Raw genomic sequence first — 17,934 nt, 5'->3', positions numbered from 1 at the left:
ATATACGATGCTTGGATCCACCATTTGTGTTAGCTCCTCGTGATCACCTTGTTGTTGAGGATGTTGGAGACCTAGATTCTAACCACTCGTATGCTTTCATTAGTATTATCCGGAGAATCAAAACGCAGGTATGCAGAAAGTTTCAAATCTTATTTTCTATGAGAGGCAAAATTAATATAAAAAAAGTATGTTTCCACTCATCAAGCTTTACTAGATTACAAGCAAGTCACAATAATCCACCAAACGGCTTTGGTGCTCTTTATTTATGAACCAATTATAGGAATCATCCATCCATCATTCCATCAAATGGATACTTTCTTCCATGTTATAATGTTATCTTCTTCTTTTTTAACTTTATTGCCATGTAATTCTTTATAATTGTTTCAAGTTGTACTCATTTCAATGATTGATTATAAAATTTGCATTTTAAAAAATCCAGCATAGGCAGTTTTAAAATAAAATTTAAAATATTTTTCAAAAAATATTTAATATTAAATATAAGATAGCAAACAACTTACAATTTATAACATCTACTCTTCATATTCTGAAATAGTTGAATGATTACTTCATTATCAATAGAATCTAAATTTTCTTTCTCAATATAAGCAATTAATAAATCATTCATCCATTGATCTCCAATCCTATTCCGCAGCCGATTCTTTATAATATTCATAGCAGAAAATGCTCTTTCGACGCCTGCTGTAGCAACGGGTAATACCAATGTCAGTTCAAGTAGTATAAAAACAGCCGGTTCCATGTTATAATGTTATCTTCTTCTTTTTTAACTTTATTGCCATGTAATTCTTTATAATTGTTTCAAGTTGTACTCATTTCAATGATTGATTATAAAATTTGCATTTTAAAATATCTAATAGTTTGCTAAGTATCTGTTAATAATATGGTCATTTTCTAGCAACCATCAAGATAAAGAATGCATCTCTAAGCAGTGGCGAAGCCAGAAAATATATATTGAGGGGGGCCTAAATTATTTTCGTAAAATTTACTCTCAACTTTTTTCATCCGGGCTTGGGACCAGCATAGGCAGTTTTAAAAAAAATTAAAATATTTTTCAAAAAATATTTAATATTAAATATAAGATAGAAAACAACTCATAATTTATAATGTCTACTCTTCATATTCTGAAATAGTTGAATAATTACTTCATTATCAATAGAATCTAAAATTTCTTTCTCAATATAAGCAATTAATAAATCATTCATCAATTGATCTCCAATCCTATTCCGCAGTCAATTCTTTATAATATTCATAGCAGAAAATGCTCTTTTGACGCCTGCTGTAGCAACGGGTAATATCAATGCCAGTTCAAGTAGTATAAAAACAGCCGGATATATAATATCTTTCCTGGTTTTGATCATTTTCTCAACAAGACTTCCTATATCTTTTAATGAAGAGAACTGATCATCAAATCATATATCAATAATATAAGTATCCAATTGATTTTCAAGAATCGTCTGATCAAAAAGACTAAAATCAGCTGGATAAAACTGTGTCATCCTAATCAACTTATATTTGTTGAATGCATTAAAACCATTATTGAGGCGGGTACGATATGCAATTGTAGCTTGATCTGATTGTTTCTGGAAAAGAAATCCAATATGTTAGCTTTGTCTCATTAGGTCTTCACAACTTCGTCTAGCATTATTATGTGTACTGTTATGACTTCCAACATGAAGATCAAATTTGTTTGTTTTTTTCCAATTTGAAAATCCTTTTTTATTGAATGCCTATTCCTCTTCGTTGCCTCTCCCGGATGTTCTGAAAGATAACAATATAGACAATATGTTTTGTCTTTACATATGCTATACTCTAGCCAATTAGAATATTTGTCAAACCAACTAGGATTAAAGCGCCTATCTTTCATCCCACATTTACTTTTCGGGAAATCATGGCTACGAGGTTGAAATGACCCTTTTTGTAAATATGTTCTCCAAATTTCATCACGAATGTTATGATTAAAATCAGTAATAGGAATTCGTAGTCCTGGATCAAATGGAAGATTTTCTACACTTAATTCCACATTGCTTGTTTTTGGTAAATCAACATCCACTCAAATGCGTCTTTCATTTTGCACTTCAACCTTATTGCTATTTTCATCTGTATCATTTGATGCTTTTGAACTCGAAGATCACTTGACATATCTCTCCATGGTGTTCGAAATTGTACTCAAAGATCACTTGAAACAAATTCTGATTGCTAAGAAAAATTTATTTATCAAATTATAGCGAAAACTAATTGAGATGAAGGCATTAAGCATGAATGTATTGCTACCATTGACCAACTGTTGAGTGTTGAAGAAGATTATTAGAAAAAGAATCATCTACAATCACGTTTTGTTCAATACCTAAAAGGCTCAAAGATCTACTGTTGCTTTTTTTCTAAAATGATCTTTTGCAGTTTTGAAATTTTTTAATCTTCTAACTTCTAAGACCTAACGTCTTCTATGAAAATCCAAATCAAAATCAACCGGATTGTTTTAATGTTTTGTTCCTTAATCAGTTTAGAAACATAAAGTGTAAACTGAAATCAACCAAAACAACATAAAATAACTCAGTAAAGATTACTGTATAAAAAATATTATTGTCTTTACCTCTCGGCGTTCTCACAGCAGGCTCGCAGTCTCGCAACGTCTGCAGTCCGCCGGACAACTGCCACGTCGCCTCTCCGCTGGCGTAGGCGTGAAGCCCGGCTTCCGGCGATAGAGGAGAAAACGAAATCGCGGCACGCGTGAAGCTCCGAAGGTCCGAAGCGGAAGACCTAATTCAGATTAAAAAAAACCGATTAACTGGTACTTAACTGGTTAAGTACTTAAGTATAACTGGTACCACGTGTAAACTTCGGCAGTTCGCAAATGGGCAATCATCTTCACAGTAGGATTTGCATCGATAGTCATCTTTTTTAACCGAAAAACAAGCCCACCCTTTCATCAAAACTCCAAGAAAAGTAATTATAACTTCACCCAAAAAGGGCAAACACAATCCAACACTTGAACCACTCAACACAATCAAATATATTCTTCATGAACGTTAAAAAAAAAAACAGGGAGAGAAAGAGAAGAAGGTTCTCACCTCTGCTTGAAGAGAGAGCAAGCGAACTCCTTCCTCTCGTGGCTTCGAAGAAAGGTAATTCGTGAAAGTAAGGAGAGGGCGAGAAAAGAGAGGGAACCGAATAAATAGTTGATCGGAAAAAGAAAAAAAATAAAAAATAAATTAAAAAGAAAATAAAAGCGTAGAAGTTGCTCTACAAACTGGCAGTGAAAATTAATATTATTACCATAAAAAAATAATAAATATATTATTAATAAATTAATAAGATGTGATTAAGAAATAAAGCAGAGGGCATTAATAGAATTTACCCTGAAGTTGGCTGATCTGCTGCACAGCTTGAACACCCAACAGAAAATCAACCAATAAAAATAATGAGGTTTAAGAAAATCAACCGCTCCGATTAGATTTAATTTTAGACTCATGGAATCTAGAATGCAGCTGGTGCACGGTAGATATTTGGAGGAGCAATGGATTTGACTCTTGACTGCAGCAAGGAGAAGACCTGGGTCAAAAAACAATATGTTTTCGCAATTATTTTGTGAAATAAAAATTTAATTACATTTTTTAGTTATTTTTATGTATAAAATAATTTTAATATATACTCTTATACTTTTTAAGATCTAGAAATGAAAAAGACATCTCACCTTAAGATATTTGGATGATTTATTTTTTCACTTTTTCTAAAAATATATTTTATTCACATAAAATTAACATATAGACATCATGCAAAAATATATATATTTTTTTTTTTATATTTTTATCTATAAATTATTTCTCCAATTTTTTTCAATGAACTATTATTTAAATTTTAGAAATATGCAAAATATAAAAAATTATCTCATACTTCTTTTATTTCAAAGTTCAAATATTGAACAAAAAAAAATCATATATATAATGCAATTGGAAGCCTAATGGGTCCACCGAATGGGCGGTCAATGATAGCAAATGATTATAATAAATTATAAATGTGATACCCATAGTCATATTCGCCTTCAATACCCATTTATTTTATTTCAACATGTTTTGTACGTGCACAGATTGTTCAACTCGATTTTCATTTTTTTAATTTCAAATTTAAATTTTTAATTAAAAACATTAAAAAAATATTTGAAATGTAATTTTAATATATTTTAAAGCATGCATGTAATATATTTTAAAATATTTTTATGCATAAAATTTAAAAATAATATTCATTAATTTCATAAATATGTTAAAAACATTTAAGAGTCAATAGAGCTTAATAAACTATTCCAGCAATTTGCTTTTTATAAACCAAATACCTAAAAAAACATTTTCATAAATGTTCTAATTTCCAGCAATACAATTAGAAAGCAAACGGTCAAAAATTCAAAATTCCTTTCCAAAATTTTGTGATTAACAAAATTTGAACGCTCTGAAATAAGGCAATAATATAGTGCTGAACACATTGCTGGGCAGCTTTACCAAATGTTTATGGCGTGAAAGAAGAGCGTAATCACAGAGATTCTTCAGTCCTCATCTTCTTTGATAGATCATGATCATCTCTCTTATCTTTCATCTTACCCTCACGACGTTCCCTCTTCAAGCCTTTTATATTATTAGATAGCGCAAGACCTCCAACCTACAAAGCAGTTCAGTTAAATTAAAAGGGAGAGGAGCAAAGAAATGAAAGGGAGAAATTTTAGGAAAACATAAATTTGTTCCGAATAAGATTTTGGCTTCTTTTGGAACGGCTTTTTTATTGCTTCTTCAAACAGCTTTCTAGTAAAAAATTATAATTTTTGTGCTAAAAAGTTGATTTAAGTAGCAATAAAAAAGCCGTCTCAAACAAAGGCTTTGTTTGAGACAAATTTCTTATTGCTTCTTAAAACAATTTTTTTAATATAATTTTTATTAGAAAACTGATTTAAGAAACAGTAAAAAAATCTTCCCAAATGAAACCTAAGTTTAATAGCCATTGAATTTATTTTGAACTATGCATTAATGTCAAAGCAAAGTCAATAAACATCAAATAAATTTTCACCAAATTTGAATCAGAAAATCCTTATATCATTCTTGTGATGTTATAAAAAAGCCTACCTGTTGATCAGGCATGTAGATTTTCCCTATTTTTCCCTTTACTTCATCCCGGCTGACATTTTTTATCTGCATGAAAATGAAAACGGCTAAGAATCACAAGTTTTAACTAATAGTTTAATAACTTCGATTAAAGATTATCCAGATTATGAATACTTTTTAAGATAAAGTAAAGTTACATCAGCTGGCCAAAAGCTTCATCAGGATAGCATAACCCAAATTGGCCCAGTATATCGAGAGAGAACAGAAAACTGAACCAACAAACTTCTCATGGTAAATTTTGCTGAGATTCATCAACTATCATGGACGATGCTGGACATAAATTTCTGACATAGAATGACTGGTGTAAAATTCCATAAATATAATGCAGAATAATAGCCATTTTCCCTAGAGTTTTCTATATTTGTGATCCCTGATTGTACATGAACTATTTCAGCATATTCAATAGATGTGTCACATCAGCATATGAGAAATAATTACTGGAGACATACTGACTTGTAAAAAGTACAACAATCTGCTTCTGGAGAAATTATTAGGTGCGGAGTCCGGACGTAGAGATATGTCCGGAGATCCACTTAAAATTTGACATGATGAGTGCATTTTGGTTGCACTTTTTTTTGTATGTTTTACATGTGCTTTAGTTGCGTTTTGACTATTCTTTTGTTGCACTTTGATTGTGCTTTATCTTCGCTTTGGATACGTTTTTGATGCGCTTGACATAAAGTTCCACGGACGCATTAAATATATAAAGTAAAAAAATAAATTCAATTGAATATCCACATGTCCACTCCACATGTCAACATTTTATTGGAGTCCGGACATATATCTATATCCGTACTCCTCACCTAATAATTTATCCTGCTTCTGAGCTTGTTCTTAATTGACTGAATCCAACAGCATTTAAATGACAGACTAACAAGTTTACATATTGAATTACGCATGATCAAAACTGCAACAGGACTAAAGATTATCTGGAAAAAAAGAGGAACAAATGCAACAGCACAAGTTTGAAGCTTACTCAGAGGTAAATTTTAGACTAACCTTCCTTGGCTGCATGGGTGCAGCCTTCATTGCTTGTTTCTTTACAGCTTCATTTGGAAGACGATGTCGCCGAACAACCAGATCCATGGAAGGGCCAACTTCAATGAGCTCTATTCTAGGAATGGATGTGCCGGACTTTTTAAGTCGGATAGCACAGTGTTTGAATGATACTGTAGTAGATGAAATGGCCGTGCACACAAATACCCTATCTACTCCAGTAAGGTTTAGATTTTCCACAATCTGGCAAAAAACCATTTAGTTTCATAAGTGAAAAAATGAGGGGATATAACCATACGCGGGGAAATGGGAAAATTATCATAAATATCAAACCTCTCCCCTGAAATGATCAAGTAAGACCTCCTTCAGATGCTTCAGTTCATCAACACTCTCAAAGTTTTCTCCTATAAAAGCAAAGAAGGGCTTTGAACCTTGCCGTGGTGCTATCTTCTTGTCATATTTGAATGATTCAATAGGCGTGAAGTTCTCCACTCCAACTTCAACAAGATCATAAATGTGATGATCATACATCCGCCCAAGAATTAGATTGTTGGGCCGTTTTTTTGAATGTGAACCAAACTACAGAAAAAAACTTAGTTATCTCTATGGTAAACATCAATCAAAATTTCCCCTTTGTAATAATGAAAGATGATATGAAAATTAAACTAAAGGCCTCAACCAAAGTATGAACAAGCCGGCAAAGTATCATAAATTATAATTTTAAGGTTCAAATCTGAAAAGAATTGTTTTCATGTGAATCCATTATGAAGTCAACATCCAAAAGATCTAAGCTAGCTAAAACTCATTTGTTACCGAAGAATATTGCTTATTAGAAAATTAGAATCACTCACAAAGATGCACTAGGAAGGAAAAGTTTTTTCCATAAAGATCTCCATGTAATTTAGCTGATAAAACTATATTCAACTTAAAAGAATGTTTGAATTTTGAAGCATTTGAAAGCCATTTATAAAGCGTGGAAAAGTTATCCGCTCATGAATTGTTAGATTGTCTGATAAGCAATAAGAAAGAATTGAGAAAGTGGGCCACTTAATCTATTTTGGTTGGAGAAGATAGAAGAAAGTAACTCTCACCCAATAAGTAACAAGAAAGATTCTTAGCCATGTTTGGAGGATATAGAAGAAAGTAGCTTCTCATCCAATAAGTAATAAGCAAGACTCTTAGCCATTAAGTGATGTGAAACTACAAGGAGTTTGATTAGAAATTTAAAAGAAAAGATTAAAGTGTTGCTTCTTATGAATTTAAAACTAGCACATAAAAACTGAGTTAGGGATTTGAAAATGTCAACTTGCTTAGGCCAAAGATTCGCAATAGAGATTAACCAAGCCGATTCAATCCAAGTTCTAGGAGAATTTCACGATGAGCGTAGGATGTTGATGCTTCCGTCGGCGTTGAAGACCAATCCCCATTCAAACTCCGGATCCGCCATTCATGCTTGGGTTAGGGGATTCTTCAAGTGGAGGAGAACTAGAGGATGGTAGTAGAGACTCCTTGCTTTGGTGGGAAGAAGGGAGGCGAGAGGTGGGAGAGCCGGCGGGAGATCACTGAGGTGGGGCGGCGGGTTCCAAGAGGGGAGGAGTAGGGTTTGAGAAATTCAATCCAAGTTAATTCCTCAATAATTCTGAAATAAATTTCAGTTTTAATCAAAATCTGAATTTAATTTCAGATTTAATTAAATTTGGAGGGAGATTAATTTGAATTCGGATTTTGAAATAGGTGTAATGAATGCATTAACATTGCATTAATGGGATTCCTCCTTGGGTGGCCGGCGGCATGGGTGAGGGAGGGAAGAGATTTACTAAAATCTGAATTTAATTTCAGATTTCAAGTAAATTTGGAGGGGGTTAAATTGGATTTGAAATTTGAATCAAGAGAATTAATTGTCATTAAACTAGCCTTAATTGGGATTCCCCCTTTGATGGGGCCGGAGGCTAGGAGAGAGGGGAGGGGGTGAGGAAGCAATTGCACACTTTCCAAATGGGTTGTTGCCACCTAGGATGAAAAATTAGTAACTCCTCATGTGAAGAAATTTGAATTGGATCAACTTCGAAACTTTCCTTTTTTGGAAGATTTCAAATAAGGAAAGTTTTGAATTTCAAAATTTGAAATTCAAAATGTAGTAACTTCCTCATTCATTGCTATGCAACAATCAAGGAGCCACTAGGATGATGTATGTCGTCACCATGGGTGGATCATGGGGTGGCCGGCGGCTAATGTAGGAGGAGGGGTAAGGTGGCCGACGGGTTGGGTGGGGTTCTTTTGGCGGAGCTTGGAATTCTAGTGGTGGAAACGAGTGAGTGGTTCGTGGGAGAAAGGATCTTGGGTGGAGATTGGCGTGGGGTAGGGAGAATCGAAATTAGACAAGAACATAGAAAGATAAATTGAACCACGAGTCGAGGACGCTTCCAACGACTGGTGGGTAATGCGAATGCTCACCTTGAGCTCCTCCTTCTCAAGCACTCATGCAAGACGAAGTAGAAAGTAGAACACAAATGTCATTCAAATATTCATTAAAAAAAATTAAAATGATACAAGAGACCACTATATATAGGTCTTGACTCATAAAAAATGAAAAAGACTAAATTGCCCTCTAAGCTACAAAGAAACATAACTCCCCACAGGGGTAAAATGGGAAAACAGTAAATCAAACAATACAATAATAATAAAGTACATCATGTCATCTAAATCAAAAGTAGAGACGCTGAATCGTGGCCGTCGATCTGCGGTTTCGCCAGCGATAAACATTTCGGTAGCGTCTGTCGATGTCCTCATCATTAAGTCTGGGCTCATTTGCTCTAAAAACACTTACGGAGGACATTAAATGCCATTTTCAGTGCTGCTTCAATTCCGAATTTTTCTGGTAAACTAGTAATCATTTAGCAAAATATTGCCATAAATAAATGATTCTTTTGTGAGCAGAAGTACAAAACTGTGGAAAGAAGCAAGAGAAAAATAAGATCCAAAGGCAGTGAAAAGAAGAAGGGAACGATAGAACTGCAGCAAGGAATTAAAAGCAAAGGGCTAGCCATAAATAACATGTTACACTAAAAATAGCTCAGTAGACATGCCGATGAACTACAAAAATATGGATACTATAACTAATAATCATCACCTAAAACTTTATTGAACCAATTGACATACAAGTATCAGATCAATTTAAAAAAAAAAAGATCCTTTAAAGAGGCTCAACAGTAAATTTTCCTATGATAAAAGAAAGAAAGAAATGATGTATAAAATCAAGTTAAACAAAGCAAAAAAATTATTCACTTATGATTAAAACCAAAAAGCATTAGGCCGTATAAATGTCTCGGTCCAGAAGAATTAATTACCACAAAAAAACTGCAGTCAGTTTTGAGTGAAAAGAATTCCAAAGATGTTTCTCCACTGCTTTCAAAGGGCCTTATGTTCTCATTCTTCCTACTAAACTTCACAGCAAGACCCTTTTTCAAATGAAAAATCTGAGCTAACACAGCATTCAAGACACAGCTTGTCTTTGTACCATGGAGTATCAGAGTCTTCTTGGCATTCTCTACCTGAAAAACATATGGAGAACCAAAATAGTGGGGAGAAGTTTTTATTCCAATATCCTAATCAATATGTGAAGAAGCAGAATTGAAAGCAATTAGAGAGAGTTCATGATAAAAATAGTAATAAATAATTACTAGTTTAGGGGCACGCTTGTCAAGTGCTCGTTTCGCTTTCAATGTCTTCGGAGTTTTAATTTTCAGCATATTATCACCTAAAACAGAAGGAATTAGGCTAAATACTTACTGATGATGCTAACCGCTTTGCTAAATGACTATAGAAACAAAATATTACAAAAAAAATACCAACAGTAATTATGAGTTATAAACAAGAAGCCAGAAATCTCTAAATAGATGTAACGAGAATTTAATTTGCTTTATATAATATCTCAGCATCGCACTCATCATCATCAGCCTAATCTCAACTATTTGGGGAAGGTTAAAACAAGCATCCGAAGATGTTAATAACAAGTTTCAAAGTTCTTATATCAAGGAAAGCCAATCTTATTATTAATCTGATAAAAAACAGGGGGAAATGGAGAACAGATAACTTTTTTTTTTCAAGTTATCTAGCACGAATTTATTCAAAAAGTACACTCTAGAGCAAAGTAGACTAAGAAAGCCCTCTAACACGATAAAAATATCGTGATGAGAATTTGGCATCAGTTGCAGCAAAATCTCAATGAATATAGCTGAAATAGAACATAGACAAATAGGCCAAGTTAATTCGATACAATTTCAATAAAAATTCATCAAAATGAATCTTTTTGAAGAAATTTTTGGAACTCCCAAAAACAAAAGTTATTAAAGATGAATGAAATTTTAAAATTCAGCAATTCGAACAAAATGTGAAGTGATTAAAGAAGTTTGCACGTGAACTTTGCCCAATTGAAAAGCAACAAATTGCAAAAACATTCCAAGTAGAGTTGATAAACGCCATGTAATGTAGGATGATACCTTCAAAGGGTCTTTATTAAACTTCAGCTACCTCGAGAAAGGGGGTGATAGAGCAATCAATTAAGTGCTTGTGGGTTTCCTGGGTATAGCATCTCAAGGATTTGTAAAGACATTGATTGCAACATTATACATCCTTAAAAGTAGGACCATAGATCATTTTGTCGGCAAATATAGAAGTCAAATGTCAATTTAGTCCAAGTAAATTATAACGGATCATGTCCTAGGGTGAGAGCAACCATGATTAGACAACCCAAGGATTGCATTTAATCATGCCCGAAAAAACAGTCATACAATTTGTCAAACTGCTAAACTTAAATATAATGATTGAAGAAAAGAAGAGAATGTCACAATTAAGAAGGTTCATCTTCATTCTTTTAGGCAAAGTGGCTTTGTTAGACCGGTTCAAGGACCGGCTGAACTGGCCCATCCAGGACCCGTTCATGTTTATGAGAGACAGACAAGGATTCCCCCTAGGAAGGGGGTAGACAGCTCAGGTGGGGCCCAGCAGTAATAAGCACTAATTGTGGATGGGTTTGGGAGGGAAAATTCAAAGTTAAGGAGCTGCTTAGGGATTAGTTAAGTGTATGTTTGCTTTAACTAGATTTTTTTCTCTAGGGTTAGTTTTATCTTGAATTTGAACAGAAATTTCGGAACTTGGTGAGTTTGCTTGGGCCCTAGTCTCCGACTAGGGATTGGGAGAGCCGGATCTTCCTCTCAAATTGAAGATCCACTGTACCTTTCTTGTTTTCTTTTGTTATTAATCAATCAATAGTGTTTTTCTTGTTTTTCCACCATTAAATTCTTAAATTTTGCTTGGCACGGCTGGTGAAATTCAGATTTCAGCAATTGTTCTATGTTTTATACCAATATTTCCTAAAAATTGGTGTCAGAGGGGTGTCCAGGACTGCTTTGGTTGATTCCTGCAGCAGTTTTTCACCCTTGAACAGCTGTTTTTGCTGTTTCTGGAGTGGAATTACGAATTTTTTAGTCTAACAAAGATCCGGGCATCGATGGAGGCCAAGAAGGTTGATGCTTTGGATGAATGTCTTGAGGGGGAGATCAGTCAAATCAAAATGACATTGAAGGATAGAATTTCCTCCATGGAAGACAAATTCTCGGACCTATAAGAGATGGTGAAAAAGATATAGGATCTTCGGAACCAAATGGCGGCATCAGAGGCAAGAGTGTCGGCATGGAGAAATACAAATTCTAATAATCGTAGGGATGAAAATGATGTGGAGATCATAGAGGGGGAAGGGAGAAGACCTCCTATGGAACCTTTTCAGAGAGAGTTGAGGGCTGAAAGGTATGGGGAGAGGCATGGATATGTGGAGTATGAGCAAAGGGAGTGCTGTTGAGGAAAGAAGGGAAGGAGATTACGGCTGGGGAGGTGCTGATTTTGAAGGAAGTAGGGGAGAAATCGAAGAAGTATTTGGGTATGAACGTGGAATGGATGATCAGTACACTTGGGGGGACCACCCACTTGGGGAAGGGGAAATTATGGAGGAATTAGGGGAAATGAAGGGGATTCGAAGGTCAAGAAGCTGAAGATGCTCATCTTCGAGGGGGAGGATGCACATGGGTGGATCTAAAAGGTAGAAAGATATATCATCATCAATGGATTGACGGAGGATGAGAGATTGATGGAAGTCGGCCTATGTTTGGAAGAAAAGGCGCTGGCCTGGTACCACTGGAGAGACATGAGGCAACCCATACGGAGTTGGAGGGAGATCAAAGAGTGCTTATTAGAACGTTTTTGAACCAACAGAGGAGTGGACTTCTATGAGCAGTTCTTTGCCGTGATACAGGAAGGCTCAATGGCAAAATACCGCGAGAGCTTTGAGTACTTGGTGAGTCGACTGGAACTGTTGTTTGAGACTATTCTGGAGGGGAATTTCATGAAAAATGCTCAAATCAAAGATCCGAGCAGCAGTGAAAGTCATGAGACAATGTGACTTGGGAAAGGCTATGAAGTTAACTCAGCTGGTGGATGATCAAAAGTACTAGGAGTGGAGAGCCAGAGGCGGCAGTTAAAGTGGCTCATACAGGATGAGCGGATGACCATCACTTCTTAACACTCGAGGGGCCTACACAGGGCAACCTTCGTGAGACCCCAAGAGAGAAACTTGTTGGAGGGGGAAGGGGAAATTTTAAAGAGCTTACGGAGAGAGAGCAGCAAGAAAAGAAGGCGAAGGGATTATGCTCCAAGTGTAATGAGTATACTCCAGGGCACAGGTGCAGGGATCAAACTATTCAGGTTCTCACCATTTATGGTGACGAGGAAGCTGAAGAGAGAGGTGATAGTGAGATGTAGGTAGAAAAGGAGGACAAGTTGCACCTAGAAGTGACGGAGGTCTCCTTGAACTGAGTGGTAGAATTCACCCCGAGTCATACCATGAAAGTAAAGAGAGAAATAACAGAACGGGAGATGGTGATGTTGATTGACAGTGGGGCTACCCAAAATTTCATCTCCAACCAGCTCGTGGACCAATTGGAGGGGGTGTCACTCATCAAGTCAGGCCTTACCGCTATCCTCAATTTCAGAAGGACGAAATTGAGAAATAGATCAGAAAAATGCTGGAAGCAGGGATTACGAGGCCTAGTGTAAGTCTTTTTTTCTAGCCCAATCTTACTGGTTAAGAAAAAAGAAGGGAGTTAGAGATTTTGCGTGAACTACCTGGCCTTGAATAAGAAAACGGTGCTATGCAAGTTTTCCATCCTAGTGATAGATGAGTTATTGGATGAGTTGTGCGGAGCAATTATCTTCACAAAGATAAATATGAAGTCAGGATACCATCAAATCCGGATGAGAGGGGAGGATGTTTTGAATATCGCTTTCAGAACGCATGATAGACACTATGAGTTTCTAGTGATGCCATTAGACCTCACCAATGCCCCGGCTACATTCCAGTTCCTCATGAACAGGGTATTTCGACCATATCTTAGGTGGTTTGTACTGTTTTTCTTTGATGATATCCTGGTGTACAATAGGTCGGACGAGGAACATTGGGAGCACTTAAGGACGGTCCTAGAGATGTTACAGGAGCAGTTGAGGGCCACTATGAAGAAGTGTTGCTGTGTACGGGTCAGTGTGGAGTACTTTGACACGTTGTATCTCAGGAGGGATGGTCGTAGATCAGGCTAAGATCGAGGCAATGTTGAGATGGCCACTACCGAGGAATCTGAGAGAGCTAAGGGAATTCCTAGGACTGATGGGATGCTACAAAAGATTTGTGAGGGGCTACGGCATCTTCGCCTGGCCACTAACAGAACAGTTGAAGAAGGATTTCTTGCGGGGGAAGGAAGCTACTGTGGCTTTTCAGAGATTGAAGAAAGCCATGACTACCATACCAGTCTTAGCACTAGCAAATTTCAGTCAGGTGTTCAAGGTAGAGATTGACGCATATGGATTGGGAGCAGTCCTTACTTCAACCAGGTGCTGACAGCTAGAGCCAGACTGAAGTAAGTCTACGAGAGGGATTTGATGGCTATTGTGCTAGCCATCTAGAAGTGAGGACCTAACTTGTTAGGTCGACATTCCATTGTTACGACAAACCAGTAGAGCTTGAAGTATTTGTAGGAATAAAGGATGGTGCAGGAGCACCATAGGTAGTTGTCCAAGCTGTTGGGTTATGACTTGAAATCCGGTACATGCCAAGATTAGAGAATAATGCGGCAGACACATTATCTAGATGCATGGGGGAGCTCTAGGGGATGACAATTTCAACACTACTGATGGTAGATTGGGGAGCGATCAAAGAGGAGAGTGTACAGAATGAAGAGCTAAGGAAGATCAAGATCGATCCAATCAGAGATGAGAATAGCCAACCTGGCTATTCCATAGAGGGAGACTGATTACTATGCCAAGGAAGGATATTATTAATTATAATTTAAAAATTGTTATCAATTATATTAGATTAATTAAATTATATTTATTATATATTAATATTACAAAAAAAATTCATTAATTAAATATTAAAATAATAAAATATAGAAGAAGTTATTTAACCTCCAATCAATCTGTCTAGGGTTTGCTTTTGCTTGTCGGCTTGTTGCTTTCACTTCAGGTACTTTGCATGAACTAGAGTTTGGATAATAGCTAAAAGCTTTGTCACCTCGTTCGACGGTGACGTTGCTCCTGTCAGATTAGATGTCACGACAGCAAAAATGATTTTTCTCCTCTTTCGTGTGCTTCTTTGGCCATATATCATAATAAATATGTTAAATAAGATAAAATGGGAGAAAAATACTTTGTAGTGGAGCTTCGACTTACAGTGAGATTTTTAATTTTGTCGTTTTGGCATTTGGCAGGATTTAACTCAAATCTGGCATCCAACAGGCCCTGACACTTAGGACAACGAAAGGGGAAGGCAACTAGAGGTTGTGAGAGAAGGCGCAATGAGATATTGTCAGAGAAAGTATTACACGGAAAATAATTGTGTAAGTTACAGAAAAGGATGGGTAATATTTTATTGAAGACAAAAATCAAATGTTATGGTCATTCATTTCCATCATTAATATAGAGGCCATTTGGGAGCATCATTATAGGCTAGGTCATTTCTCTTTTAAAATTCTATAATATATATTTTCTTTATTTTTGAATGTAAACATGAAAAAATTTTATTGTAAGACTTGTCTAATTGGCAAACATCTTCGTGTTATTTTACATGAAGGTGATTCTAGATCATCAATACATTTTCAATTTTTTTCCTATGACATATTGTGGCCTTCCAAACTCCAAATATTTTAGAAGCTGTAGGGTTGGTCACGTTTATTAATGAATATACTCAAATGATATGTATATATCATATCAAATATATATTTAATAATAGTAATATTTTCTCCAATTTAGAACAATTCTACAAAAAAAATTGATTCGAGAAAGATATTTTGGATTGATAATGCTCTTGATTAAATTAATCATACATTAGCATATTTCTTCCATAAAGAAGGTAAATTCCACTAACCTTTTGTTTGGATACTTCTTAATAAAATAAAGTGGTAGAATGAAAAAAACGACCATTATCTGGGAGTCATCATAACTCTTCTCTTTCAAAATATAGGGTTAAAAAAACTAAGGAGAATCAATCTTAATTGCAACATATCTAATTAATAGAATATCCTTAAGAGTGATGGGCTTCAAAAGTCCTATAAATTCTTTGATTGAATTCTTTCGCACAAATAACATCATCTAAAAAAATTTTAGGTGCATTGCCTATGTCCACATCCACAAACAACACAGGGGTAAACTTCATCCTAGGCTCCTAGCTCTCAAATGTGTTTTTATTAGATGTTTCTCCACAAAAATGACTATAAATATTATAATTCTATTAATAAAAAATAAAAACTTCTTTGAGCAATGAGAAACATTTGTATTGAAACTTTCATAGAAAATACAAATCCCCAAACTACACCACTTATACTTGCATTTTTGTGTCATTTTTTTCCTTTCAAAATCTACTAATTTTGCTCATGAGTATCTCAAATAAAAATTTTACTTTATTTTTTCAAATTTCATATGAGTTGTGGTACATCCACTTCTAATTTGAGTAGTTGTTCAATTTTCTTTTTCACATGGCTTTATAGCAATCAATGGATGCCTCTCATAGAAGGGAAGAAACATAGTGTCATGGGAGATATGAAGGTGGTGCTTGAGGAAGCTTATATAGACAAGGCACATACCTAATAGTTGCAAGTGATTGTCTATAAGAGTAACATATGAGGTAAGATATTAAACTAAACTTAACCCACTTATCTTAGATCCAAAGGTAAAACATGTGAGGATTTAAAAATTTCATCCATTAATTGCAACTAATATTTGTAGAAAACGTTCAAAGGCATGAGAACAAATTTATTGTAAGGAATTTGTTGTAACAATTTATATAAAGAAAGTATAACATAATGAGACATTTGAAAACATAAATGATAATCATGGTGATCAAGGAAAGAGGGAAAATAAGAATTCTATCATTGACAAAATAGTTGCATTTCATTTTCAAGAAGATAAGTAGACAACTGCAATCTAACAAGGCATTTCATGTTCAAGAAGATAACTCTAATCTACCTCAACATTTCTCTTATAAGGCATAACTTATTAACTTCAATGCAGCTTGACACCTCACTAAAGTAAGTCAACATCAATACAACTACAAAATATTGTAAACAATATAAATTCACATATACACTATACATGCATGCTGATATGTGTGTGCAAGCTTGGATTTACACTTCCCTAAAGACAACTAAATGCAGGTGCATGCACACACACATGAAAACATATGGGCTTGAGTATATAGTATATTGATACACGTAAATGCCCCAAAACATCCACTATTAGAGGAACATAAAACATTGACACTAGATTGCATCCGGATATGTAGGAAAACTCCTGTGCTTGTTCCTATAACAATTTACATAATGTAGAGTATGAACGCAAGCAAAGAAAAGAGATGGTTACTTGCTTTCCTTAAATATAAAGATACAAAACTTATATTAAAATTCAATTGATAATGAAATAAGCCAAATAATCCGAGGAAATAAACCCAGATTTAGAACCACATAAAATTTAGCAAGCAATTATATTTTAATTTTCACAGCTAAATTTTCGATATGCCAACATGTGCAGAAAATTAGGTGCACAAACAAGCCAATGTTAAACTTACAGATGAAGTAAGGACAAAGTAAGGGCGGTAGAGGAAAAAATAAATTTTGACATAAAAGGAGAAATGGGAGCTTCAGCAATGAATCATAAAAGGTTTAGGCATTGAAATATCGCATGCGACAAAACCCTATGGGGCTGTTTGGATGCAGGATTTATACCGGATTTGAAGCGGATTTGACCTAAATCCAGCTGAACGGCCAAAAATGTAAAACCAAATCTCACCGTAAATCAAAGCCCGGTTGACGGAAAATTCCCTCTTTTCGTGGTAAATTCCGGATTTACGAAATCCTTTGGTTCGGCAGATTTACGGGATTTGGCCGAAGAAGCGCGCGAAAGGGAGAAAGTTACCTTCACAGCAAGCGAGCTCCCGTTGTTGCTTCCGATCAAAATATGTCGTTACTTCCGATCCAACAGGAAGGGAACGTCGTCGAAGGAGCGGTCGAACAGCGACGACGAAGAATAACTCGTGCAAATCTCAACACTCATGCGACGAAGCCGAACGAAATAGAGAGGGAAAGGCAAAACCTAGACTCTAAGTTATTGTTGGATAACTTAATTAATATATAATTTAAAATATTAATAATTAAATAATTAATACGATTATTAGTTAAAATAC

The 17,934-nt window shown here is 35.2% G+C and overlaps 2 protein-coding genes across 5 annotated transcripts in view; both read right to left on the bottom strand.

The window, feature by feature from the left end:
* The window catches only part of LOC110100839, a 31,135-nt gene extending 27,926 nt beyond the window's left edge, over positions 1–3,209 (bottom strand). The window contains exons 1-2 of one of the 2 annotated variants that reach the window (XM_028699396.1): positions 3,087–3,209; positions 2,609–2,775 (exon numbers count right to left, since the gene is read on the bottom strand). The gene's annotated coding sequence lies outside the window, so the exon portion shown is untranslated. The other variant, XM_028699397.1, reaches the window with a different exon arrangement.
* A 1,093-nt stretch (positions 3,210–4,302) lies between these two features.
* On the bottom strand, positions 4,303–17,828 carry LOC110100852 (ribosome production factor 2 homolog). 3 transcript variants are annotated; one of them, XM_020828548.2, is made up of 7 exons: positions 17,667–17,828; positions 9,839–9,915; positions 9,506–9,709; positions 6,492–6,737; positions 6,162–6,401; positions 5,124–5,189; positions 4,303–4,665 (listed from the first exon to the last, which is right to left on the bottom strand). In XM_020828548.2, the coding sequence occupies exons 2-7, from the start codon at positions 9,905–9,907 to the stop codon at positions 4,540–4,542; spliced, it is 951 nt and encodes a 316-aa protein (XP_020684207.1). In that variant the 5' UTR covers positions 9,908–9,915; positions 17,667–17,828; the 3' UTR covers positions 4,303–4,539. The 3 variants fall into 3 exon arrangements, with proteins under 3 accessions (XP_020684207.1, XP_020684208.1, XP_020684209.1); XM_020828549.2 differs by having other exon boundaries at positions 17,541–17,673; XM_020828550.2 differs by lacking the exon at positions 17,667–17,828 and adding an exon at positions 14,667–14,766.
* Between the last annotated feature and the right edge of the window lie 106 nt (positions 17,829–17,934).

This window comes from Dendrobium catenatum, unplaced genomic scaffold (genome assembly GCF_001605985.2).
Source record: "Dendrobium catenatum unplaced genomic scaffold, ASM160598v2 fragScaff_scaffold_1271, whole genome shotgun sequence".
Classification (NCBI taxonomy): Eukaryota; Viridiplantae; Streptophyta; class Magnoliopsida; order Asparagales; family Orchidaceae; genus Dendrobium; species Dendrobium catenatum.
This window is presented reverse-complemented; position numbering and strand designations above follow the sequence as displayed.